Source organism: Eschscholzia californica, unplaced genomic scaffold, assembly GCF_041429995.1.
Source record: "Eschscholzia californica isolate CP2 unplaced genomic scaffold, dmEscCali1.0.p SCAF_4, whole genome shotgun sequence".
In the NCBI taxonomy this organism is placed as follows: domain Eukaryota; kingdom Viridiplantae; phylum Streptophyta; class Magnoliopsida; order Ranunculales; family Papaveraceae; genus Eschscholzia; species Eschscholzia californica.
Genome location: NW_028238461.1, coordinates 55,733,521 through 55,758,589, shown reverse-complemented (window position 1 = coordinate 55,758,589; position 25,069 = coordinate 55,733,521). Strand labels below are relative to the sequence as shown.

General features: G+C 35.5%; 3 protein-coding genes across 4 annotated transcripts; 2 read left to right on the top strand and 1 right to left on the bottom strand.

Moving 5' to 3' along the window:
- Positions 1-6,270: 6,270 nt before the first annotated feature.
- On the bottom strand, positions 6,271-13,288 carry FK (Ergosterol biosynthesis ERG4/ERG24 family). 2 transcript variants are annotated; one of them, XR_015239799.1, is made up of 14 exons: positions 12,939-13,269; positions 12,705-12,822; positions 12,540-12,610; positions 12,376-12,432; positions 11,980-12,071; positions 10,992-11,039; positions 10,231-10,351; positions 10,102-10,148; positions 9,553-9,634; positions 9,357-9,433; positions 9,145-9,264; positions 8,558-8,632; positions 7,845-8,088; positions 6,271-6,634 (listed from the first exon to the last, which is right to left on the bottom strand). XR_015239799.1 is itself a non-coding variant. In XM_086673716.1 (13 exons), exons 1-13 carry the CDS (start codon positions 12,984-12,986, stop codon positions 7,935-7,937), a joined length of 1,110 nt encoding a protein of 369 aa, XP_086529842.1. In that variant the 5' UTR covers positions 12,987-13,288; the 3' UTR covers positions 7,626-7,934. The 2 variants fall into 2 exon arrangements, 1 of the variants encoding a protein (XP_086529842.1); XM_086673716.1 differs by lacking the exon at positions 6,271-6,634 and having other exon boundaries at positions 7,626-8,088; positions 12,939-13,288.
- A 1,329-nt stretch (positions 13,289-14,617) lies between these two features.
- Positions 14,618-21,682, top strand: EMB1211 (MORN (Membrane Occupation and Recognition Nexus) repeat-containing protein). The gene is made up of 11 exons (XM_086673714.1): positions 14,618-15,718; positions 16,410-16,481; positions 16,939-17,028; positions 17,141-17,314; positions 18,121-18,211; positions 18,612-18,674; positions 18,770-18,836; positions 19,482-19,585; positions 19,702-19,828; positions 20,157-20,875; positions 21,016-21,682. Exons 1-11 carry the CDS (start codon positions 15,081-15,083, stop codon positions 21,397-21,399), a joined length of 2,529 nt encoding a protein of 842 aa, XP_086529840.1. The 5' UTR covers positions 14,618-15,080; the 3' UTR covers positions 21,400-21,682.
- A 1,170-nt stretch (positions 21,683-22,852) lies between these two features.
- LOC147546492 (uncharacterized) lies at positions 22,853-24,473 on the top strand. The gene is made up of 2 exons (XM_086673715.1): positions 22,853-23,980; positions 24,089-24,473. Exons 1-2 carry the CDS (start codon positions 23,512-23,514, stop codon positions 24,313-24,315), a joined length of 696 nt encoding a protein of 231 aa, XP_086529841.1. The 5' UTR covers positions 22,853-23,511; the 3' UTR covers positions 24,316-24,473.
- Positions 24,474-25,069: the final 596 nt, after the last annotated feature.

Below are 25,069 nucleotides of genomic sequence, written 5' to 3'. Positions count from 1 at the left end.
GGTTGTGTTTGATAGTAATTCGGAGAAAAGAAAAAAAACAGAGAAAAATTTACTCTGAGAAACGTTTACCCTAAGAAACATTTTCTTCATAGAAACTTTTCATATTTTCCCATGTTTGATTCATCAAGGGAAATAATTCTAATTTTCCAGTTTTTCAATTTTTTATTGTTTGGCTGGTATAGAAAAAGAATTTATTATTTCATAATTTTTGCATTTTGTAATGTTTGATTTCCTAATAAAAAATTTTTGAACACTCAAATAAATAATATCGTCTATACTTTGAGAATTAAAAAAGGTCTCCTATGAGATATAAACATGAAATCCTATATACATATGTCTCTCAAGCACATTAAGCCGCCTACTTTAATCTCTTTCAAAGAAGTTAATCTATAAATGTCACATTCTGTATAACCATTACTCTTCTTCCTGAAAGATTTGACTAATAATGGAGATTATCAATCTTTAGATAGTGATCACTATATATAAGAATAGCAACAACAAGAACAAATGAACTAGTCAAATACCTCTTTCTATTTCTTGTGAATCAGATTTAGGTAGTGAAAAAAAAAATATTATGGATTTTGATGGCAATTTGAAGACTCACACTGACAAAAAAGAATTAGATTTTTCACTCAAACATAAAGCTTGGAATGCTTGATTAAGAACTGAGTTCTTGTGTTAGTGAGGAAATCATAGTCTTTTAAAAAAAAAAGGAAACCATAGTATCCTTTTATATATCTGAAGATGAAGCTTTAAATCTGGGCATTTGTTTCTGAGCCATGCGTTTGATTCCATTGTTTTTCTTAGGAAGAGAAAGGTGATGATGAAGATTGTAGAGAACAATCTTAAAAAAAATAAGGCTGAGCGAGGAAGAGTACAGCTTGATAGAGAGAGATGGAAAGAGTGCACATAGACTCATAGAGAGAGAAAGAGAGTAAAGAGAAGTCTTTACATTTTGGTCAATTAGGAAATTTTTTCTTTAGTTGGAGAGGGGTCACAACTTTCTCCTATTTTGGAGAAAAAAGAGAAAAAATAGGTCACGTGACATGTAATCTCATTTTCTCTTAATAGGTTACCAAACACAAGAAAATATAAAAAATTGAGTAAATATTTCTACTTTTCCAGAGAAAATCGTGTATCAAACACAACCTAAAAAGAAAAAAAAGGATAATGTTAAGGGTCCAAATTAAACACTTATGGTGTGTTTGGATGGCGGAATCATGAATCCGCGGATTCATGAGTCCTTGGATTCATGATTCCACGGATTCATGAATCCTAGTAATATTTTTTGACTTGTTTGACAACTAAGAATCCTATGATTTACTATTATTTGAGTATTTTTAAAAGTCTTTAGAAAAAATATGATTTTTGAAAAAAATAATGATTTTGAAAAAAAATAATGATTTTGTAGAAAGAAATATTTTTTTGTTGATTTTAAGTTTGAAATTTAGGTTCATTAATCCAAAATCCTAGCAAATCCTAGGGGGTAAGGTGGGATTTTGGTCCAATACAATTTTTGAAATTAGGAATCCTTAGGATTCAAATCCTTAGGATTCAAGAATCCTAGGATTCAAATCCTTAGGATTCAAGAATCCTAGGATTCTTGGTAGCCAAACAGACCAAGGATTCATGATTCCTACCAAATTCCACTTTTGATAGGAATCCTACTTAGGAATCCTGCAACCAAACACACCATTAGTTGTTTTCTTTCCCGGTGACGGAAAATATGACCGCTCACTGAAGACATGATTTCCTCATATGGTGTAAGTATGTTGAAAGAAAACAATATTTGTTTAATATGAGTCAACCACATCAGTTTTTTACGGCGCATTTTTAAGTCAAGTATCATTGTTGTTTCTCTTATCCGACATGTTTGTTATATTTTTCTGTAATGATAAAAAGGTTATTTGATATACACGTGTTTATGTATTTTTTTTCTTTTTGAAATTGGACCCCATCGTTCTATCTTTTTCAAAAAATGACATAAAGTAACAAATTAGTGAACTTAATATAAAGTTCATGTAACGCTATCATTCTCGAAAATCTACATATTGAAATGACATATGCTTGACATATTCATAAAATATTTTCATGGAATATTATGTTGGATAACTTCAATGAGGTACATATCAAATAGTATTATCACTCTCGACATAATATCCGTACTCCCTAATTTTCTGGTCTAGAAATATAAAAGCTAATTTAGATAATATTGGATATCAAGTTTATGATTTCCTAACATTAATAGCAAGATTCATGTTATTTCGTCCAGAATCAAAGTGAAGAAAACCACTAATTATTACTCTCTTTTTTTCCCACAGAGAAAGTACTTGCAAGATTTTCTTACACCCCTAGGTAGTGAATTTGTAATAAAGCAAGGTGAAATTAGGTATTAAATAGGAGGAGATGACCTAACTTTACCGTTATCTTCAAACCTCCCCATCTGTGGTCCCCTTCCACATAGTACAATAATGCACGCTTTAGCAACTTCCTTGTTATTAAAGTGTATGTGGTAGAGATAACTCAGTCTTCTTTATCACATTTTTATTGGTTTCTTTCTTAACCGTTTGATTCTTAATGTACTGTCTTAATTGGACGGTTGTCAGTGTATTCTTTAGAAAATCACGTTACTATCTAGGCCAATAATAGATAAATTATTTTATTTTTTTATATTTATTAGGTGGTATTTTATTTTTCGACCTACAAGTTGAATTTCAATTGATAGATTTTAGGTTATAGCACAAAATAAAATATTGGCTGTTAGTGCTAGTGGGTTATGGTAATTTAAGTCTGAACCTCGGACTTTTCGAAATATGCGTTTGTGAAAATGAGGAGCTAAAATTTATTTACATTGCCTAATCTAAACTCTTGATCCAAGTTGATCGAGCATCGATTTTGTGAAATACCAAAGAAGAGAAAAATTTAGCAAATGCATGTTATTTGTCGAGAATTTTGACTCTTCCTTAAACACTCATTTTTCTGTTAAATTGGTGTGCTTCTTTATCGCATTGTTTTAAATTTGACTTCTCTGAGTTTAAAATTGTTCCACTCAGTCATCTAGATTAGTCAAACATCACTATCTAAACAAATCAAATGTTTGAAAATCCGTCCTAGATATTTTAGGTAAAAAGTCAGCATTTTGAAATCTAAAAATAAAGGTATACATGAGTAATGCTGATACCTTCCCGTAGTCAACTAAGTATTTGTGTAGTTTTTTTTTTTTTTTTTGTTAAAAGAAGTATTTGTGTAGTTGATGACTTGCTTATGGGAGTCAAGTCAACTAAACTTCCATATTTGACTAGTCCCATGACTAGTAGGTAGTAAAGCTTTCAATTTGTTGTCCCCCTTTGGATGCAAGTGGTTCTACAGGCGCTCCTGATAATTGGTGTTGGCTCCTCTAGGCAGGTAAATCCCTTTATATATGTAACTGGAGCGCCTAAGATAATTATGAAGGGCGCCTTTAATAATAGTTGTTTTTACTGAGTTAAAAGTTCATTCTCTGCATTTTGTACCGGAAAAACCAACCATATGGAGAATCCAGCAATGTGAATTACCCTTAAGAAACTATTTAGGGTTTTCCATTTTGAGAAGAAAAGGCAAAGTTGGCTTGACCTTGGTGCTTCTTCTTTTGAAAAGACGTTATTCTGCCAAAAGAAACATGTTAAAATGAAAATCTTAGGGCATCCCCTCAAAATACCATCATCATCAAATCTATTTTTGTATTTGTATCACGTGATATGGCATCTTCTTTGTCAACTATAGTCTGTACGGTAAAAGGTATTTTATCATTTTACACCAACAGTAAGTTTCTTAGAAGCATTGGCCATCTAAAGATACTGTAGTTTTTCTTTCACTAAACTTAATTTTCTGACATTGTATAAATATTCAATTAATTTAAATTTTCTTTCTATTCAAAGAGACATATTTTGTTTTTTGAGAAACAAGCGATTCATAAATCAGAAAAGTTCGAACCATTACAACAACTTGCCAGTAAGGCCAAAACTAAAACAAGAGTAACTACAATATACACCCATAGAGATCTGTAGTCGTTACTGACTAACTCGATTGGTGATTACTAGGAGGGGCCAAATGAGAAGCGGCAATAGAATGAGGAGCTCTGTATTGGCAACTGAAATGAGGAGCTTAACCTGCTTTGACCTAATCTTGACGCGTAGATCGTCGATTTCGTGTTGCAGTCTCCATGGGGAGTAATTTGAGCCATTCGATAAAGCATCAAGCAAAACCCTAGAGTCTGCCTCTAACTCAAACGATTATAAATTGTTTCTTTCAGCCAACTCCATCGCTAACCTAAATCCCCTTGATTCACGGTGGAGAGCTGAGATGTGATTAAAAGTGGCGGGGATGGAGTCTCACACTAAAGCGCCGTGAGTTCCTCAACACACAAGCCGCCGATGCTCTGGTTGGTCGAAAGGCTCCGTCAAAGTTGATTCAAAGACCCTTATGATACATTGATACTAACCCTTTTCATTCATATTTGTTCATGTAATTCTTTCCAATTACCAGATTGTCCTTATTGACTTTTCTAATTACTCTTAATTAAGTTGTCAAATTACTGTAATATCCATATTATCACATTTAATTTCTAATTTACTCCTTTATTGGAGTATCCTAATTTTTGAATTTTTCGCGCTGAAATTTTGAAATTCTCGTTTTACTGATGTTGATAAATTATTTAAAAAATGCGACTGAGTGTATGTGCATATAAACTCTTCTCTCTAAAAGTATTTGAAAGTGATGTTTCGCAGGTCTCTGTCAACTTTTTTCCTCGTACAACAAAAGTTTTTCAAATGAACTTTCGAAATTATAGTGTTCAGGTTCGCAATCAACGTCTATATGAATCATACGAAATAAAAATGACACTTATTCCATAATTCGATATCCTTGTAAAAAGTTTCTCTTAAAATTTATCTCTCAGATTATTTTCATGTTAGCTTTGAGAATAAGTTCTTCCGTCGACCAAGTAAAAGGTAAACTTGCGGTACGCAATATGGAAAACTTATATACTCCACAATACTAGCGTTCTGTTAGAGTGCGATAAATATATCTCTATTGGTACTTTTCCGTTGTATGCGTGTAGTTTGTTTGAGCTATTGGATTTGGATAATCTTATAGGACTCCACAACGGTAATGACATTTCCGTTGTCTGCAACGCAGTGAAATATGCCGATTTTCCTGAACTGAAGATAGATTGTGGTTGGTAAATTGTATAAAGAACATGTGGTACTAAATCTAGGAGCCTCGACGCCTATGTGTTTGGAACATGTGTGTACATTTTGGACCACTTCGATAAGATTAAATTGTGTGATTAATGATTCATCTACCTTTGCTTGATTGCATTTGATAAGACATGGTGATTACTTTCCTCAAAGGCTCAAAGGGCACCGAGTAATTAAACTTTAAACAATTGCTTATTTTAAGTAATTGACATTAACCAGTATTTACTCATTCAACTAGTTAGCTGTCTCATGTATACTTCTTGGTACAACTCTCCAATGGCGTAAGTAGCCCTGGACATCTCGTCCTACAGAACAATTTTAGCAGATAGTGATTGTGTCTATATTGTCTAATCTCCAATCAAACATAAAGGCGCGGTGTGAGAATAGTCCCACATGGGAGAATGGGTAACTAGCAACCAAGAATATAAAGTATAAGTCCTCTCTACTCACTGCCAATTGGTTTTGAGTTGGATGACCACAAACTTAACACGCGGTAACTCTATCGATGCGGCTAAAGTACCCCGCCGAGATCGTTCTAGGCCCCTGGATTAAACGCAAATTGTGAGAGGTGTCATGTATAATCCAGGCCCTACAACATTTTGGATGGGGGCCTTTAACCCCTCCCTAACTCCATTTATATAGTCTTTAAAATCAAACACATTAGTTCGGAAACGACTGAAAAAGCTAGAAAGTAGGGCAAGTACCCAAAGAGGTAAAAAAAAAAAATAGGGGCCTTGATTTGCATAGTACATAAGCTAATTCTTGTCCTCACAACTACATATATATCCATGAGAATTCTATGTGAAAGCACCATTTCCATTTTGAATTCCAGCTTGATAAATTTGGTAATAAGTTGGAAAATATCACCCATACAGCATGTATGAAATAAAATAGGAGCTCATCCGTATTCCATAACCTCCTTTTATTTGTTTCCAATCATGTTTTCTAAATCCAACAGTTCGATTTTTTTTTTTTTTTTTTACTAATGCACAAGTTTTTAACACTTGAAAATCGTACTGTGAAAACAGAAAGATTCAAGCATGAGAGAGTTATTTTATTATATCTTAAGAGAGTAAATGATAAAATTTGGTTTGGATGTAATTGTACAATAATACAATATTTAAGAATAGTAAAAGAAGAAAAGTCTAAAAGGAAAAGATGTGCAAGCAACCACTCACCCATTTGGTAGTTGATACTTATTAAGTTTCTTTTTGTTTTCATTAATTAGAAATTAAATAATAGAAATTTAAGAACTATTGAACACATAGATAATACTTCCCCACCACCTTTTTCTGTGGGGCCCATGAAAATGCCCTAATACCAAACAATCTCATCAGTGTAACAGTTCTTATTATTGTACTCATCTCCTGGACTCCTCCCCAGCACAAATTTTTGGTCTGCAGAAAAAGGAAAACCGGACCATCTCTTTTCTTTTATTTTTCAGTTAATTTTTATTTACCCACAAAATATTTTATTGTTATTTCTAGATTTACTACTTTGAAAGATAAGAAAAAGAAGGAAATCAGTGGGACTTTTATGGATGCCCTAATAGAGAGAAAGGAGGCAAGTGCCATTGAGCCCACACAATTTGTCTTCATTTTCTTCTTATAATTGGACATACTAGCAATAATATAAAATGAGATATGAAAAAAATTGACTTCATATGGAAGACTTTGAATGATAAATATTTTAATTGCAATTTGGTAAAATTGTGTTTCATTTCTTTGTATTATCGCGCATCGCTACTTAAAATTACCAAATGCAGTCAAAATCTCAGCCCTCAGTAGAGTTCAAAAGCTTTTGAGAACCACATCCCTTGTTATTATACTTTAAATCTTTTTTAAACGATACACTGAAAGAAGGGATCTCAAAAAAATAAGAAATGAAACGAAGGCTAGAATAACCGTAGATACATCTTTTCCTTCTTATTGTATCACTATTGTAGTTTTGTTATACCAAAATTTTCTCCTACTAGTAGTGAAAACAAATCAAAGTCAAAACCAAAACCAAGAACAAGCTGCCATAACTTTCAAAACAGGAGCAAACAACAATGTTGTTTTAAACACTAGTTTTAGGTAGAAGCATGAAGAATTGGTTCTTTGATTCTTTCAAAGATAAAGAAACCTAAAAGCAAAAATCATTTCCGTCTGAAATGCTCCCACCATAAATGTCAAGTAGCAGAGCAACAACAAAAAAGGGATGCCTGCTATTAGAATTTATTTGTGGTCCTATACTTTACAGCCATGTTCTTATCTAAGTAGAAAGACATCTCTATATTTCCCCAAGTTACAAACTTTAAAGTACACAAAATTACTCTATGAATTATTTGTCCTAAATTTTCCACCAAAATTTGATTATGAAGAAGCCTAGTCAAATTAAGTTTTTAAATTTAAAAGAAGACAAAAAACCTAGAACAATGATATTGAAATAAAATAGTCATTGTGTACCTATCAAGGCTCTAATTTGTCCTCCACAAATAAAAAACTACAGTTCAAAGATAAATATTAAACCAGGGTAAGAAAGTTAAACTGATAATCAAGAAGAGATGCTATTAGGATGATCATTGGATTTTCATTCTAAAATTTCTTCTTAGAAAAAACATCTTACCTCTGAGTGCAATCCGTACCGTTGAATGATTTTCGCATATGGAAACAGCAGATGAATGTGAAAGGATGGTGATAAATACTTGAGGATGTCTTAATAAATGTAGGGGAATATTCTCCAAGGAACGAGCTTGCAATATTCTGCCCAGATATCTTTATACTTTTGTGCGCACCTTGATTCATCTCTTCTTTCCCTCCATATTAGAAGAATTAGTAGGTAGATTGGGTAAAAGTATGGTATTGGAGAACTGCAAAGTTGTTGAGATAGATCAGTTCTTATTTCCTTGATAATATCACTATTCCAACAGATTGATATATTTCAGTTATCGAAGAAATAGAGAATAAACAAGGGAAAAGGAAATCAAACAAATATAACCAAAAAAATTATAGGATACTAAAGTAGCGAGTCAATGATAGTGGAAAAAAGATTAGCACTATAAACCCGTACTTATAAAGGATAACGGAGACTTTAAAGTGAAGCCCGTTGCATCATATATATACAGTATTTCGAATTTTTTAGCTTGTCCAGAAATAAAAAGACTTCTTCAATAATTCATTTAAAAGGTTGAAGCACAAACACTTTTACAAGCACTTTCGGGTTGCATTTGGTTTAATAGGTTTAGGAATGGAAAATATTGTCATAGAAGAACAGTGCAGTTAATATGTAGTTAAATGATGATCGCTGCTAGTGTTAATACACTGGAAATGAGAAGTTACCTGAATCCACAAGGCAAACTGAAAGATAGTGCCAGCAGCAAGTCACCAAGGTAATTGCAATGCCTTGCAACTCCCCTACAACAATGCGAGTATTTCAATAAGGACTTGCTTTTTATATAAAGTGAGACATGAAGTTGCACAAACCACGGTTATACGAACAACTACATATCTGGATCGACAATTCTTCATTAATGACTGTCTTTGAGTCATTATACGAGGCAGTCAACCAGAATGTTGCTAGGGCTTTCAAAGGCCGAAGTAAAAAATATAAGATGATTTCAGCCATATGGTCCATTCCATTCTATGGTCAAAACATCTAGTCAGGACGATTCTTTGTAGCTTTTGCCTGGGCCTACAACTAGAAACCAAAATTACCTAGTGTTGTGGTCATCATAAACACATAGATGATAAATTTTGAAACATGTATATGATAAATAACGGCTCAAGTCTTTAGCCTCAGTGTTTCTTGTGATTTGCACCTACACTGAATTATTGTTATAATATCAAACAAGCAAGGGAGACTGAGTCACTAAAGAAACACAACCAAGTTTTATGAAAGAGAAGAGAATGTCAGATGAAAACCTTACCAATAACCAGAAGCAAGCAGTTTTCCACCAATAACTTTTGGACGCTTACCCCAAATGGGTGCTTTTGGATTCTTTTTAAAGACATGTTTTTGTTTGTTAGCTCCTCTAAAGACCAGATAACTGCAAAGTTAAAGAGTAGTATATTACAGATTTGGTTAAAGAGAAACCAAATATTTCTGAAATTGCAAGGTATTGATATGAGAGTTGCTTACCCGATCAGAAAAACTAAGCAATTCACAGTAGCTACAGTTTTTGAGAGCTCCACTTTGTTTACCAAAAGCCACCAACCCTAAATCAAATTAATCTATCAAAACTATGAATTATTTGATAAAGTAACTTACAAGTATGAGGTATCACAACATTCTCAGTGACTTAAGAGAGAGAAATTATTTCCAGTTAAATACATGCCTGTATAGTAAAAGTGAAAGGAATCCACACCAAATCTCCAAAAACCAACATGAAACCCAGCCTCTCTGCAATTATGTCCCATCTAAAGATAAACCACAGGCAAATGGATTAGTTCATAGGTATAGTTAGAGTTTCTCAAGAGTAACAAGTGGTACGTGCAGAGGAGCAAGTGGGGAGATTGTACAATTAGTTGGGCAAGGTTAGGTAGAGTGAGGCACCCACAATGTATTAGTAATTTAGAGGATATTATATAATATGGTTATTGAATGACCCAATATTGAAGTTTACTTTTGAGTCCCCAGTAAGTGCTAATCATGGAAGACAAACGGGGCACCAAAAGACAAAAGTAGAACTGTGGCGGATTCTCGGTGTCGCCAATTATAACATTAATATGGTTTACAACAGTGAATGAAGAGATAGGTAGCAAATGGTACCATATACATCCTAAGCAATGCTTTCTTTGTAGTCATTGGCTCATTATAGTAGGCATCCAAACAATTAAAGCGAAAAGAAATAATAAATGCAAGGAGGAGCAGGTGATGAACATACGTGGAGGTCATGTACTCCTCATGCCAAAAGTAGTCCAGGACATAGAACTGAGAATGAAGAAGAAAACAGCAAATCTGTTAATTGAGTATGACAAATCTTGGCAGAAAATCAAAATGGTAGAATTATTACCCCACAAAAGAGCTGGTAAAGAATCATGGATAGACTCAGGCTGCCATCTTTGACACTTTTTGCCAGAATTGAGAGATTGATAAGCAGCCACCCCATCATTCCAGCTCGAACAAAGAAAAATCTTCAAAATTAAGTGGCACCAAATCATAAGGCATAAGTTAACCTCTCCCAGTTGCAAATAAAGATGGACTTAGTTTGGCAGTTAAAGGGATTTTAGGATATCACAGTAAGTAAAACCAATAGATTTTGCTAAACTCGCTAATGATGCAAAAAATCATGCTTTTCTCGGAGAGAAAATCATTTGAATGGCCTGAAACCCAGAAGAAAAAATCAATGTAGGGGAAAGAAATGATGCATAGATAATCGCCTATAAAATGTAAACCACCTCTCGAAATGGGTCTGCTCATACAAGTCAAACCCATTATTTATTGATTACTACCACTAATTATTTAATGTAAAGACACCAATTGTATACATAATTGAAATTGAGCATCACTCACTAGAACCTCAGTTCGAGAAACAATGATGCCCAACTTTTTACAGCCAAATTCGTCAGTGGTAGTGTGCCACAGACTCGTAGTTGCATGAAATTTTCTTGACTAGCACATTTTCACTGGATATGTTTTAATAAAAAATAACAGAAAAACAATAGCAGTGGGCATTCGTCATTATCAAGTGTGATATATAATTAGTATGATTTTCTGCAAGTAATGAAGTTACTAAGGGAGGATGAGCATATAAGGAGATACTAGATCACATACTTCAGGTCGACTCCCATAAAATGAGGATTCAGCTGTACCCCGAACCACCTATTAGATGCAACAATAGACATGTATTAAGATAAATGCTTGAAGTATTTCAAATTGTAACAAAGACAGATAAACCTATTAGAGTTTTTTACCCTAGATATCGTGCAAATTAGCCCCCCGATAGTTAAATCCGGAGTAAACGTGAATGGCAATAAGTTCTACCTTTACAAGAGAATATCGATATAATTTATAAATACTTACTCTATTGGAGGTGCAAGCCAATAATTCAACCAAAAAAACATAGTCATAAAGAATACATTGCAGTCATAACTCCAATTTTTTTCATATTTATGTTGCAAGCATTCATCGTAGAAACTCTGAAATGCACTAAACAAAAGCAGAAAACAAGAACAAAAACAGAAAGGAAATCAGTTTTACGGAGGACATCATGAGTCATTAAGTTAATTAATGGCATTGATTACATCATAATGATACAATATTGTAAATACAACATGAGGATTGGATGAGCACATAAACCACCATAAGCACGCCATATGAATCCTTTAAAAAGATATATAAAAGCCCTCCCAGAGGCTCTAAAGCCCATCTATATTACCTTTACCTTATTGATACCTTCTTTAACACAAGCCAACAAAATGATGGGTTTCTACTTCAACCGTGCATCAAATCTGTGATCTCCGGGTTTTGGAGTAGAAAGGAAATCAAATTAAGATTGATGCAGGTGAAACCATGATGCACGGGGTGACAAAGAGGATATTGTTCGTTTATAGCCTCTGGCCTTACAACTGGAGCAATCAAATGATTTTGTGGTTTTCCATTGCGAAATAAATAACTGTACGTTTTAAACTGGAATTATGGCATAACCTTTTCTTTTCTAGATTACTATGTGGACCGAGAAATTATGTGACTAATATGGAGTTTTAATTTTTTTTACCACAGGGAATCGAGTCAAACAAATAGGGGCATTTATTGAGATTACCAGTCATGAATTAAATTTCCTGATACATGTGGCTTTAGCGAGGAACCCCTAGCACGCGACCTGCAACCAGCTATATAAAGTCCTAATGTTGCCTGCCATTGTAAAGAGAAAAGTAATTAAATGGCATCAACTATCAGACAAGGATGAATATGTTTGATCTAAACGAAAAGAAACTCTAAGCACATTCCTTCACAATTGTGCATATAGTAAGTTTGCAACTGAGTTTTGACATAATAAACAAATGAACTTCTGAGCGATTTCATAGTTTTTTGCTTAAAAAACTTAATCTAGTAGTAGCTTAAAACAATTCTGGATCTAAACGAATTTGGTTACTATCTGATCAAAATTACAAAAAGAAACTCAATTGAAATTCAAGAAGTAGAGTATAAAACTCACAAAAACACTGAACCAAAAAGTTGCAGCTAGCAGCTCGAATCCTCTATCTGCAATCACCTGCAGTCAATCACTCTCTCAAATCAAAATACAAAACACATTATACTCTAATTGAAGGATTGCTACTATAACATCATGTAGAGAGAGAGAGAGAGAGAGAGAGAGACTGTTGGCGAGATCAAGTTTGCTTCAACTCCAACTCCAAGGATAGTAAGGAGAAGAAAAAGCGAGTGTGTACCTAAAAATCAATCCATACAATGTGAGGATATGAAGTGAAATAACCTAAAATTGAACATCAAGAGAGAGAGAGAGAGAGAGAGTATATAGAGAACCATTGCAGCGGTAACGGATCCGAGTGCCATCGGGTAACAAAGCACCGGGAATAATGTTGCTGGGAAGATGAGATCCAGAAAAACCTATGTAGGCGATGAAGATAACAAGTATTCCAACCTAGGTTTTGAAAACAAATAACAGATCAATCAAGATTCAATTCAAGACGACGGAAATGAAAAAAAAATTCATTAAATAGCAGCAGCTAAAAATGGTGATTGGATTCAAACACTTACTGAGGTCCAAGAAGGAATCGATGCTTGTAGAATCGAATGCAACTCCATTTTTCACTCTCTCTCTCTCACTCTCCGGCTAAAAGTTCGAACATGAATCTTTGTTGGAGATCTGATTCACTCTCTCTATCTATCTCTGTGTTAACGACTAAAAATTGCCGACGATGCACCCCCCACCATACGACACAACATTACAGATCTCGGTGTATTCTCCCTCGTTCGGTCGAGAAAACCATTTCAATAGCCATGTGATCAACGGTCATCGAGCACTTCAAACTGTGACAAAAAAAAAGTAAGTGGTTTAATCCATTTTATTGGAAGGAAAAATAACTATGAGTCCCTATTGACGGTATGATTTTGCTTTGATAGTCCAACATGGATAGGGGTGGGAGAAAGGCTTGCGAGCCCGGACCCGCGCGAGCCCGATGTGACCGTGAGCTTTCACTGTCCGAGACAGACACTACTGACTACTCGTCCTGACTGCCAAATTTAGTCAGGCGGGCACGAACAAAAGGTTTTAATCGGCATTCCGCCCGAGTCTGACCGATAAGCCAACCGATTGTTATTCTCGACTTACTTAGACATTTTAATTGTATATAGATAGTTATAATCAATTAATATAGTTAGCATTAAGACTACACACTTACACGTATATGCATAGAAAGACATTCTTATTTATAAAGTTTTGTGTCTCTTTCATCTCAAAGAGTTTACAGTGTGGGACTACGTTTTACAGGTTTTACTTGGGTGCAATCTTGATGAGTATCTTTTATGGGCACTCAAGTAAAAAAAGATAAACATTGTGCCCGAGTCCGACCGATCTGATACTTGAATTACTCGAAAATTTAGGCGGACACCGACAAGCAACGAACAACCAAGTTCAGTCAAGTGTCTGCCCGAACCAGAAGACTAAGTGACCTTGGACCACCCGATTGGCCCGTTTCCCACCCCCTAACACATGGAGATTGAGTATCGAGTGAATATCTAAGGCGATGTTTGGTAGGAGAATCACGTGGAAATGAAATGTGAATTTTGAGAATCGCAATCCTGATTATTGTTTGGTTTACCGGAGGAATGTAGTGGAATCTTATCCACCAGAACGCTTTTTTTTTTTGTTGAACTAATATAACATTAATGAAACAAAAGGTTATTACAATAGGTATCTATTAAAATATAAGGAATATTGTCCCAAACTTTGCTTCTGTTGCGCTTCCTTGCCCACTTTACTAGCTTGTCTGCATTAGAGTTAAGATCTCTTCTAGTGTCCACAACTCTTTTGTTAAATTTAAATTTGTTTGCTCTCTATGAAATCATTTCCACTAATTTGTATAAGTGAATACATTTTGTTACTATCAACCACAACTCTTTTATTGAATTTAAATTTATTTTTAAAAATTCACATATGAAAATAGATGCAACGTAAATTTTTTGTTTGGAAAAAAGTGACACTAAAAATTTTATTTCCCGAAGTAAAACTAGCAAAGAAAGGGGATATGCAACGAACTCAAGAGATTGTAAGTTTAGGATAAGAAAACCGTAACGTAATTACAACTCTTTTACTTTCAAGTACTTTGAGAAGAAAATTATTAGTACAAGGCACGAATAATGGCCCAACAAATTTTCTTCTCCCAAGAAAAGCAACCAAGACAACTTTTTAAATTTTGTGAAATTGTGATTGTGTTATAGACTTCAATTTTTTTAAAATACGATAAACTGATAGTTCAACAAAAATGCATTTTTGACAACCTATAACACGCTCACCAACATTGTCTTCGCCTGCATAGCACAAGTCATTAGTCGATGTACAACTGTGATGCTCTGCACAACCACGGTTCCATCCGACTCGGGGTTGGGGGTACGTAAAACGGCAGTGAGACATCGTCCATTTGACTCTTTTGAGTACCCCCCAAAGGGGCATCAAAACAATGATGTACCTAGAGGTAGTAAAATCCTCAAAACCCAAACCCTTCAGGTTTCATATTGTTCACAGCACGCGGCACACGAGTTGAACAACTACACTCAGGAGTCAGGACTCAGCTCGTTATCTCACTCTTTGCGAGTGAAGTTATCGTTTTTATAGGGGATCACCTTATCTTCTTCAACTTTCTCTCACTAAACCCTCAAACCCAATTTCAAAGTACAAAAATGGCGGAAGACGACTCAATCGAACAGTCACAAAACAACCAAGAAGAAGAACAACAACAACAGGAAGAACAACAAGAAGAAAAAGACTCACTCGATGATGAATCTTCATCAGACGATTCAGACGATGAAGATTCCGACTCAGACGATGAAGATATTGCACAATACGTTAGGGCTACAGATACTCAAGACAGCGATGAAGAAGCTAAGGACGACGACACACCTGAGTCAAATTTCAAACGATTCGCAGATGTTCTCGACAGTAGGAGAGAGAGGAAAAGGCAACAAGAAGAAGATAAGAACTATGTCTTCTACGAAGACTTATTTGATTTTCCTAAAGATCCAGAGAAATGGATGGAAGAAGATTTGAGGGAACTTTGGGCTGATGCTCCATTAGAAATGACTAAACCTGGTTGGGATCCTGTTTGGGCTGATGACGAAGATTGGGAAGTTGTTAAGTCAGAAGTTGAAGCTGGTAAAGAGCCACCTATTGCGCCATTCTACTTACCCTATCGGAAATGTTATCCTGCTATACCTGATAATCATCATGATATATCGAATCCCAAATCTGTTGTTGAAGAACTTGATCGAATTGAAGAGTTTCTCAAATGGGTCAGCTATATTTTCCCTGATGGGAGCTCGTAAGTTTAATACTAGTACATTTTACTTTTTTTGTTGGTTATTTTACTGAAGTTTATGATAAAGAGAATTACTAAAGGTGTTGCTATTTCGAATTTATACTAGTAGTTCTGAAATGGGTTATCCCAATATTCATCTATACGAGTTTTCCCAGGATTAAGTTGATAAAAAGGAGTTCATTAGAAGTCTAATTAGCAATTTAGTGAAATGACTATCAATTTTGAACATTCCTTTGCTATTCATTTAACACAAGAAATGGCGTTCCCTTTGATTTTTTTTTTATCCAAATGTTTCTTCTAAATTTTTCTACTAGGCCTTTTTTTTATTACTTTTTTTCGTTTTATTTATGCATTTGATACATGTGATCTTGTTATTATGATCTTACTTTGTTTGCGGAACCTCCGGTGATGGTTTGGTTATTCTAATAGACGAAAATTCTTTTTAGTAATTTCCAAATTTTATGTGTTTTATTTGTTATCCCGTCGAACCATATTGAAAGTGGAAACACAGAAATTTAGATGTTGAGTGAAACAAAGGAACTTCTCAAGTCCCATATCGGCTTTACATATATACATATCATACAAATTCTGCTATGCATACTGCTTTGCTTAAGTTTTTTGTTCTGGGATCCAATTACTTGAATACAGGCTGCTTACACTAATTGATCTTCTCGATCATCCATCTTTTCTGCAGGTATGAAGGAACTGTTTGGGATGATTTAGCTCATGGAAAAGGCGTGTATGTTGCTGAACATGGGCTTGTTAGGTATACACTAAGGACTTCTACTCTTGTACTCATATCAGTATAAGAAATGCCTATTTGACTATGTCATACTTTTTGTTCCACTATGTATTTGCATTGGGAAGCTATCGGATTCTTGTCCTACCAAGTCTACTAGTATGTAAAAATGCATTAGATGATAGATATGGCGTTTAAGAATTTTGTTTCGTAAGATTTTTTTGTGGAATAACTGATATTGGCAATATGGAGATACTTGAACAAATCAAATCATTTTCTCCTTTTATACAATAGGTATCAAAATTAGCTTTGCATTTTGTAACGACCAGACAGTGCTCACACAGATATAAGATGTACAAGCCGTATCCAGAGCCATCTAGTATCTATATTTCTGCTTTTAATGTTGACGCTTTTCTAGATGATAGAGATATAGTGGTTCCTTTTCTTTGTTGATGCTTTTCTGAAGAAGCTCGTTATATTGCAGGTATGAAGGTGAATGGCTACAGAACAACATGGAAGGTCATGGAGTTGTTGAAGTTGACATACCAGATAGAGAACCTGTACCAGGTTCCAAGTATGTGCTGTGTTCCTGTTTGTACACCAGTGCTACTGCATCACTGGTTAAATTTGTGGTATTTATTTTTATTTAGAAACTAGTTGAAGGAGTCGTTACTTTTTTTTTCTAGGCTTGAAGCAAAGATGCGGGCAGAAGGGAAAATCATATCCAGAGATTTCATGTCCCCAGAAGATAGAGAATGGCTAGAGATGGATATTGAAGATAGCTACCGGTTAGCTGGTGGAAACTATCAAATTCCATTTGATGAGAATGCTGAATGGATTAGGCAATTTGGGCAAAAACCGTAAGCTTTTATCCCCCACTCTTTATGGAACAAGATTGTCCCCCTCGGCTATTTTCCTGGTATTTTTTTCTTCAATTCGGTTTTCATGTAATTCTATTTCTCGGATACAGGTGCGTTCTTATCCACCACGTATAATCGACATATTAGTAACCTTTGTCTTAACATGGTCCTGCATTCACGACGAATTCCAGTTTAAGTAGTCACATCTATTAATAATGTTTGAAAACCGATAAAATGACTAGTTGGCATCGAAGAAATATAAATTACAAGTGACAAACTGATTTAGTGATGCTAATATACTCATAGATAGGTTATAATTTTGACTGGTTGACTGACCTTCATTACGAAATCAGGTGACCACATTCCTCAACTCTTTGAATTCTTTCACATGTCATCTGCTTCGGATTCAAACAGCCAATGGGATTCAGCTACCCACGGGAAACGTTGGGATACAACGTATCCCATAAGTAAATATACTTCACTGAAAAGGGGATTATGTTTATTGACATGTGGACTGAATGCCGTTGAAACTGTTAACAGCTATCCAAATTTTCCCCGTTGGTTCATCATCAATTTGGTCTCATGCTAAAATCTCTACTATCAGATATGTCTACCTGAAGCATGAGGTTACTAATTTACCGTACCTTAATTTTGAACAAATTCTAGTCAACCAACCGTTCTCCCTGATCCCATGAAAATGGAAAACATCCACAATAAGTAATAGTAACTTTTTTCTGCGCACAATTACGTATACTTGTTTGCCTGGTATATTTGTACTGAAGGTCATAATAATGTTTATTTGATAGGGAAAAAGGTCGATATCGATATGCAGGACAATGGAAGCATGGCAGGATGCATGGTTGTGGTGTATACGAAGTCAACGAGCGCCCCATATTTGTAGGTGAAAGTCTTGTGTATAATATTATATAAGTAGAAACATAGAGGTTCTAGCACCAAGTTATGATACTGATCATGCAAATTTTCAGCGACAACATATAACACATGACCAACCTATCTGATACAGTTAATGTTGGTCACCGATCGAGTTCACCTTTGTACTACCTATCGTTTTACTGCTGCATCTCTTGTGCATTTTTTCAATTTGGAATGTAGGAAAAGTAGTACCAAAAGTAGTTACGTAGCAGTAGTAATAAGCAAAATTATGCCTTCATTATTGAAGTATTGATTAAGAAAATTTTGTGCATTTCATGAAACGAGTCGGAATTTATTCCATATTGTTGTTGGGATTTGTAGACATGGAACCGACGATTCTAAATACTTATTATTTTGTATTCAGGGCAGATTTTATTTCGGAGAGCTATTGGAAGATTCCGAAGGATGTGATGATAATGTTTCTACGGTATATACTTTTGTTCTTTTGATATGTTCTGCGACATTCTTTGTTTCTAAGAACTTCAATAACATGAACGGTTTTGCTGTATTACGGAATTTCAGCTGCATGCTGGTATTGCAGAAGTTGCTGCTGCAAAGGCACGAATGTTTATCAACAAACCTGACGGAAGTAAGTCACTCAAATTGATCGGGTTCTTCCCAAAACATAAGAGATTTACAAAAATCTAGATTATATAATTGGAAATCAATAATTATTTTTTGTAAGAGATTTACAAAAATCTAGAGCTCGAATATGTGAACTTTTCGGTATTAGTATATGAGTCAGCGAGTCTCGTGTTGAATGGTTGTCCTTAATATTTCGCTAAATTGAGCAGCTTTTCCTTGTGGATCAGTGATAGAATTATTTAACATAAAATATGTAACGTGAATATTCCAGTTTAGTGTTTTTTCTTTGTAGTGTAAGACACTCGCAAGCACTGAGACTATTATGAGATTGTATGTAAACAATGTGTGGTCTGACATATTAGACCATACTTAGCATTATTAAGTGAAAAACAAAAGTTCAGGAATCAAATTTTTGCACTTCATTACTGCCGATAATTCAAACCAAACACCTTCTAAGAAATAAAATATGTATATGCACGTGTCTGCGTTGGCCTTTTCTCAACTGACCATCGTATAGGCCACATACCCATGTCGATATTATAGTAACTTATCTATGATAAAAAATAAAAAATCTTGAACTTCCTTTTTCGGTAAAGCTCTCAACTCCCGTCTGACCATTACTTGGATGACATTGATTTGGCTACTGCAGTGATAAGGGAACAGAGGGGACCATATGGTGATCCTCAGCATCCATATTTGTATGAGGGAGAAGATGTATGGATGGCACCAGGTTTCATTAACCAGTTTTATGAAGTAAGCAAGATTTCTTGTGATTATTAGCGGAGAGAATTATTAGAAAATTATTCATTCAAGTTTCAAAAAAAAAAAATTATTAGAAAATTACTCAAAGTTATGTCTTTATCTCTCAGGTTCCTGATTATTGGAAGACATATGTGCATGAGGTGGATGAAGAAAGACAGATGTGGCTGAACTCCTTCTATAAAGCACCATTGAGGATCCCCATGCCGGCTGAGCTTGAGTACTGGTGGGCAAAAGGTATTAAAATAACCTCTTCTCTCCCTTTTTCTAAACTTTTCGTCAAAGGAGACTGTAAGGTGTCTTTAATCCAAGGAAAGGTAAATATTATCCATGTAAAGGACTTCTGCGCCCCCACCTGGCCTCTAATGGATCCAAAAGAGTATGATAACCTCGTTTGGATCATTCTAAAACAATTTTACTTGTTATTGAAAGAATCCCTCTCTTGAGTCAGCTACATCTCCTCGTGGGGGTGTAATGAAGTGTAGAGAGTAAGTGGCGAGTAGAATGTCCCTTTTGTTTAATATTTTTCTTGTTTGATGCGAGGAAAACTTCTTTTGTGTACCAGATGAGGAGCCTGAATTTGTTGTCCTAAAGAAGGGACCAGAGCCCGACCCTGAAGACCCATCGAATCTCGTGGATACGGAAGATCCTGTCATTCTTCACACTCCGACTGGACGATTGATCGATATGATTGAGGACGAGGAACATGGGGTTCGTCTGTTTTGGAAGCCATCAGATGGGGAGAAGGTGGATCCTGATAAAGTTGAGTATCTTCCACTTGGATTTGATGAATTCTATGGGCGTACTACTCCCAATGCGAGAAAGCAAGGGCCATTGGAGAGCATTATTACGAAAATAGGAGATGTATGGAATCCTGTAAGTGAGAAACTGGAAAAGTGGCGTGAAGAAAAGAGAAAAGCTAGTGAGATGAAACTCAAGCTGATAGAACAGGAACTTGAGTTTATAGAGGCCGAACTGTGTCTTGAAGAGACAATTGAAGACATGGAAAACGAGCTGAAGAAACAAGAACAGGAGGAGTCTAAGAAAGTTGAAGTGAGTCCACAGGAAGCAGAAGATACTTCTGTTACTGGACAAGATGGCCTAGATTCCGGGGACGAAGAAGAGGATGAAGACGAGGAAGACGATGATGGTGCACCAACAAGTTTTGGTTCCGTCAATGGTGGTGATCAAGACTCATCGAAAAACGATAAGGGAAATAAACCCGGCAAATCTCCTTTTTCTGCTTCTTCACTATCATTTGCTTCATGCAGCATGGTTTTCACGGTAAGCTCTTTTATGTCGATTTGGATACTATTACGAAAACCACTTCCTTACAAGAACTTCTTGGACTACTTAGGACGTGATTGTTGGGATGCCTTGCTGATTGGCTATAGACGTATTAATCTTGTTGCTTTGTTACACAGGTTCCATTTAAGCTTCATACATCATTTCTCTCATGGAAGAATGGAGGAAAAAGTTCTCCAACAGTTCAAACCATCAGTCCAAACTCATCTCCTGAGAACTTCATCGACTCTTTCAAAACAATGAATTCAGTAACATTTCCTGATGTCCGTAGTAGCTGTGGCATCTTGAAATCACAGAGTCAAGACCAGCAACGCTCTCGCAAGAAAACTGTGAGATTCTCTCACATGCGCTCTTTGTCTAGGTTGCTAATGAAACCTCAAGCTTCGCCAGATAAAAACGACCAAAAATCAAGCACCCATCAACTGCAACAAATACCATCTAATGAAATTGATCTGAACAACATATTATCCTTGCATTTTCCAATAAATTGCCCGGGTACGTAAATCTTCTTTCTCTCTCATTGTTTCTACCCTCTCTCTTTCTTTGTAGACTATATCATGTCAAACAGAACCAATACGGTTTCTCCTTTAGTATGTACTCTTAAGATCGCACTGCCCGTATATTACGTGCAAGAGACGAGTCTCTCAATTTTTTTTTCAAACAATTGTACTTGTCACTGCCAGTATCTTAGCTTCTCTCAGTTATTGTGAAATTAGATATTTCTATCAAGTTAAAACTTAAAACTCTGGCTCTGACTTTAAACAAGTCGAGCAAATTTCTACCGCAGGAGCTTGAGTTTTTTTTTTCTCTTTTTGGTATTATTTACCGTGTTTCTTGTAGGAGGTAATGATTAAATTGTGTTTACTTATATGAGATTTTACTATTGATTTAGATTTTTCGTCTTCGTTTTAACCTGGGGATATGTCATTCATTCTGTCCCACGCGTAACAAAAATTCTGCATGCACAGCCTCAACGAACATGTATTTGCTTAATCATTTGTATTTGATTGGCGACCCCTTGCTCATTTGGCACATGTGTCTATAAAGTCTTACAACTTGGCCAAATCTTGTTGGTTGAAGTGACATAATTGACATGGTCCACGGGCCATGACCCATGGGGGATGGAACATGTAGAGGAACCAATCTTCCATCAGCCAGTCTGGCGTAAGTAACTAACAAGAATGGTCCAAGTTAGGCCATGAGGAAGCTGATGGAAGTGTAGGCTCCCCTTCTTCAGTTGTCATCTTATTAACCGTATCTGGACTGGACTGGACTGACTTATGGGGTATATGCTGTCTCAACCGGTATCGTTCCAAACCCAGCCCATAAACATGTCCATCAACCATTACCTCATAATTTTAAGGTTTTTCTCTTAAAAATTGGACTAAACAAAAAAGAAATATACGTTTTGATTTTGTTGTATCGTTTATCTACCTAGAATGTACGAGATTCTGTCTAAAAAATTGGATATGAATTTTTATTTATTTTATTTTCTTTGATATTTTTAATATAAATTTCCAACCAAAAAGTCAATTATTAAAAGTTCCACCTATTTAATTATTGAATTAAATTAAAAACTTCGGCAGTGAGTTTTTTGTTGAGATGTTTGATTGTTGAAGCAATAATTGAATAAGTTATAGACCTAATGACACCCTTAACTTCATTATGCAAGAGGTTTGAAAGAGCTATCAAAATCAAGTTACAAGATTAACACGTGATAGATATTTATTTTCATTTTTTGGAATATATGGTTGATGTTAAATCTAGCTTCTATGGTTCCTGAAATACGTCATCTTTTTTGTTGAGAGACGTCATTTTTATTTGTTTACATAAATATTTGTTTATCATGTGGCTATGGAAAGTGCCAGCAGTTATATATGCATACCACGCTTTCAACAACAACAAAAAAATGTATGTATACCACGGGGACATCTCTAATGGCTTAATGTCAAGACATCGATAATCATGAAGATGTGAGAAGCAGGACAAAAGCGTAAGTTAAACTAACAATGAAGAGGTCAAAAAGCCTAATAACTTGAAAGGAGCCTATAATCTATGGGAAACTAGTTGGATTCAATTCAAACCTCACGCATAATTACCATGTGCATAAAAAAACTATATTATGGCTTCAAAGAAACCTTGGGGCAATAATGCGCAATAAACTAGTAGTTATCTTTCTCAACAAAAAAACTACTCGTATTTGTTAATTTTGGTCGGTTGTGAATCTACTACTAACCAATAGTCTCTGATTAAGTCCCCAACTATAACGCCCGTTTATATTTTAACTTATTCCGTTATAACTGACGTTTCTCCGTTCACCGCCTCCAGATTCTTCTCACCGGGTGAGGTGACCTGAAGTAGGCGGTAATCACTGGCGAAAGGAACCGGTGCTAAAACTGATACCACATCTTTTTCCGCCTACCTTCTTCCCTTGTTTGCCTAATCAATAATAAAAACTCCCAATTATTTTCTTCACTTGAACTCACACACGCCTTTATGGTTTCTTTATTATGTTATCAACAACTAATTTCAAACAAGAACCTCTAGAGAGAGAAGATTTCTACAGAGAGAGAAAGAGGATTCTTCTCTCATTCTCCTTCTCTCTATAGAATAAGATGAATACTTCTTCTTCTTCTTCTTCTCAGTTATCTCCTAGAAGTCAGAGAAAAGGGGAGAAAGTTATCAAATTAGGTAAATTAGTAACAGAGAAATCAGCATCTTTTCATGGCAAGATTCCAGGAAATCAGGGGCTTCTTCGTCGGCCCAAAACCGATCCTGATTTACTCTCCGGTCATCGTCTTCATACTAAACAAAACGGAACCACCACCCCATCATCTTCATATTCATCTTCATCGTCGTCGCCTGATCAATTATCAAATCAGCCTCGATTGACGAAATTACTCTTAAACGTAACAGTACAGAGAAGCTTAGGACCGATTCATATTATTATGTCACCGGAATCGACTGTGGGTGATCTTGTAGCAGCTGTTGTAAAGCAGTACGTCAAGGATGGAAGAAAACCCACTTTACCCACCACCAATCCTTCTGATTTCAACCTCCATTACTCTCAGTTCAGCTTACAGAGTGAGTAAATTCATTAACAGAGTAGTTGTTATTCCTAAAACAAAACCCAAACTTCAGTTTTATTTCGAAATCAAACTTAAATTTGTTGAATTTGACTTTGATTTGTAGGTTTGGGTCGAGATGAGAAGCTAATAAATCTAGGATCAAGGAACTTCTTTATGTGTCATATTAGTGCTAGTGGAGGTGGCGGCGGCAGTGGTGGTGGTGGCGGGAAGGTGGTGGCGGTAACAGGTGGTTCATCATCTTCAGAATGTTGCTCGAACCAAGTCGAGAAGGATTCAAAGACAAACCTCCCATGGTTCAAGTTGATTGATTTCTTCATTTTGAGCCTATAGCTCCCACTTTAATCTTTTTCTTTTTTTTTCTTTTGGGGTTTGGATTAATTTGTTGTTTAGTTGGCTTATAAGTTCATTTGGACTAATTTATTGTGTTTGTACAAATGAATAAAATTTGATGTCCAAATTGTTATGAATGAAACTATTCAAATGTTATATACTTCTTGGTATAAATTTCCATTAATCGTATATGTACTTCCCATTACAACTGCTATGCCTTTTGACAATTCTCTTTTATTTGGAAGATCGAAAGAGGCACATATTTGAGGAATTGGAGGGGGCAAGTTGTATTAGTCAACATCTCAGTCTGAGTATGATTTGTTAATTGACTAATGAAAACACACATTAGGGAGATTTTTTATTAAATGTACTCGTCATTTTTATTATATACACTCCCATCTAAACTATTTTTGTTGCCCCTTTCCTATCATTTGTTTTGTTCATTTGATGATGAATGTAAATGACGTAACAATTAGAAGAATGATTTTGGTTTTGAATTAGAAAAGTCTTATCATTGTTTGAACACCCATACGCTCCTACCATAACTATAATTGATTTTTCGAGTGACTGGTTGAAATTTAATACGAAGCTGCAGAAACAACTAAAGAATCTAATTTGCAAGCTTAGCATGACGCCCTCTCCTCAAAGAAATAGCAAGAACTCCTCTCTTTCTTGCATTGCTTGATTTAATTTGATTTGTCCAAATCTAAGGGGGGGGGGGGGGGGGGGGGGGGGGGGGGGTAGTGGATCGAGA

What these genes read in the sequence shown, in the direction of transcription:
- FK (XM_086673716.1), bottom strand. Translation starts at nt 12,986, where the DNA reads ATGGAGTTGCATTCGATTCTACAAGCATCGATTCCTTCTTGGACCTCA. An exon ending in CAAACTTGATCTCGCCAACA is followed by an intron (nt 12,433 to 12,539) that starts GTCTCTCTCTCT and finishes GATTGACTGCAG; the next exon opens with GTGATTGCAGATAGAGGATT. An exon ending in TGCTTAGTTTTTCTGATCGG is followed by an intron (nt 9,265 to 9,356) that starts GTAAGCAACTCT and finishes TTAACTTTGCAG; the next exon opens with TTATCTGGTCTTTAGAGGAG.
- EMB1211 (XM_086673714.1), top strand. Translation starts at nt 15,081, where the DNA reads ATGGCGGAAGACGACTCAATCGAACAGTCACAAAACAACCAAGAAGAA. An exon ending in TGAGTACTGGTGGGCAAAAG is followed by an intron (nt 19,829 to 20,156) that starts GTATTAAAATAA and finishes TTTGTGTACCAG; the next exon opens with ATGAGGAGCCTGAATTTGTT. An exon ending in CATGCAGCATGGTTTTCACG is followed by an intron (nt 20,876 to 21,015) that starts GTAAGCTCTTTT and finishes TTTGTTACACAG; the next exon opens with GTTCCATTTAAGCTTCATAC.
- LOC147546492 (XM_086673715.1), top strand. Translation starts at nt 23,512, where the DNA reads ATGAATACTTCTTCTTCTTCTTCTTCTCAGTTATCTCCTAGAAGTCAG. An exon ending in CTCTCAGTTCAGCTTACAGA is followed by an intron (nt 23,981 to 24,088) that starts GTGAGTAAATTC and finishes TTTGATTTGTAG; the next exon opens with GTTTGGGTCGAGATGAGAAG.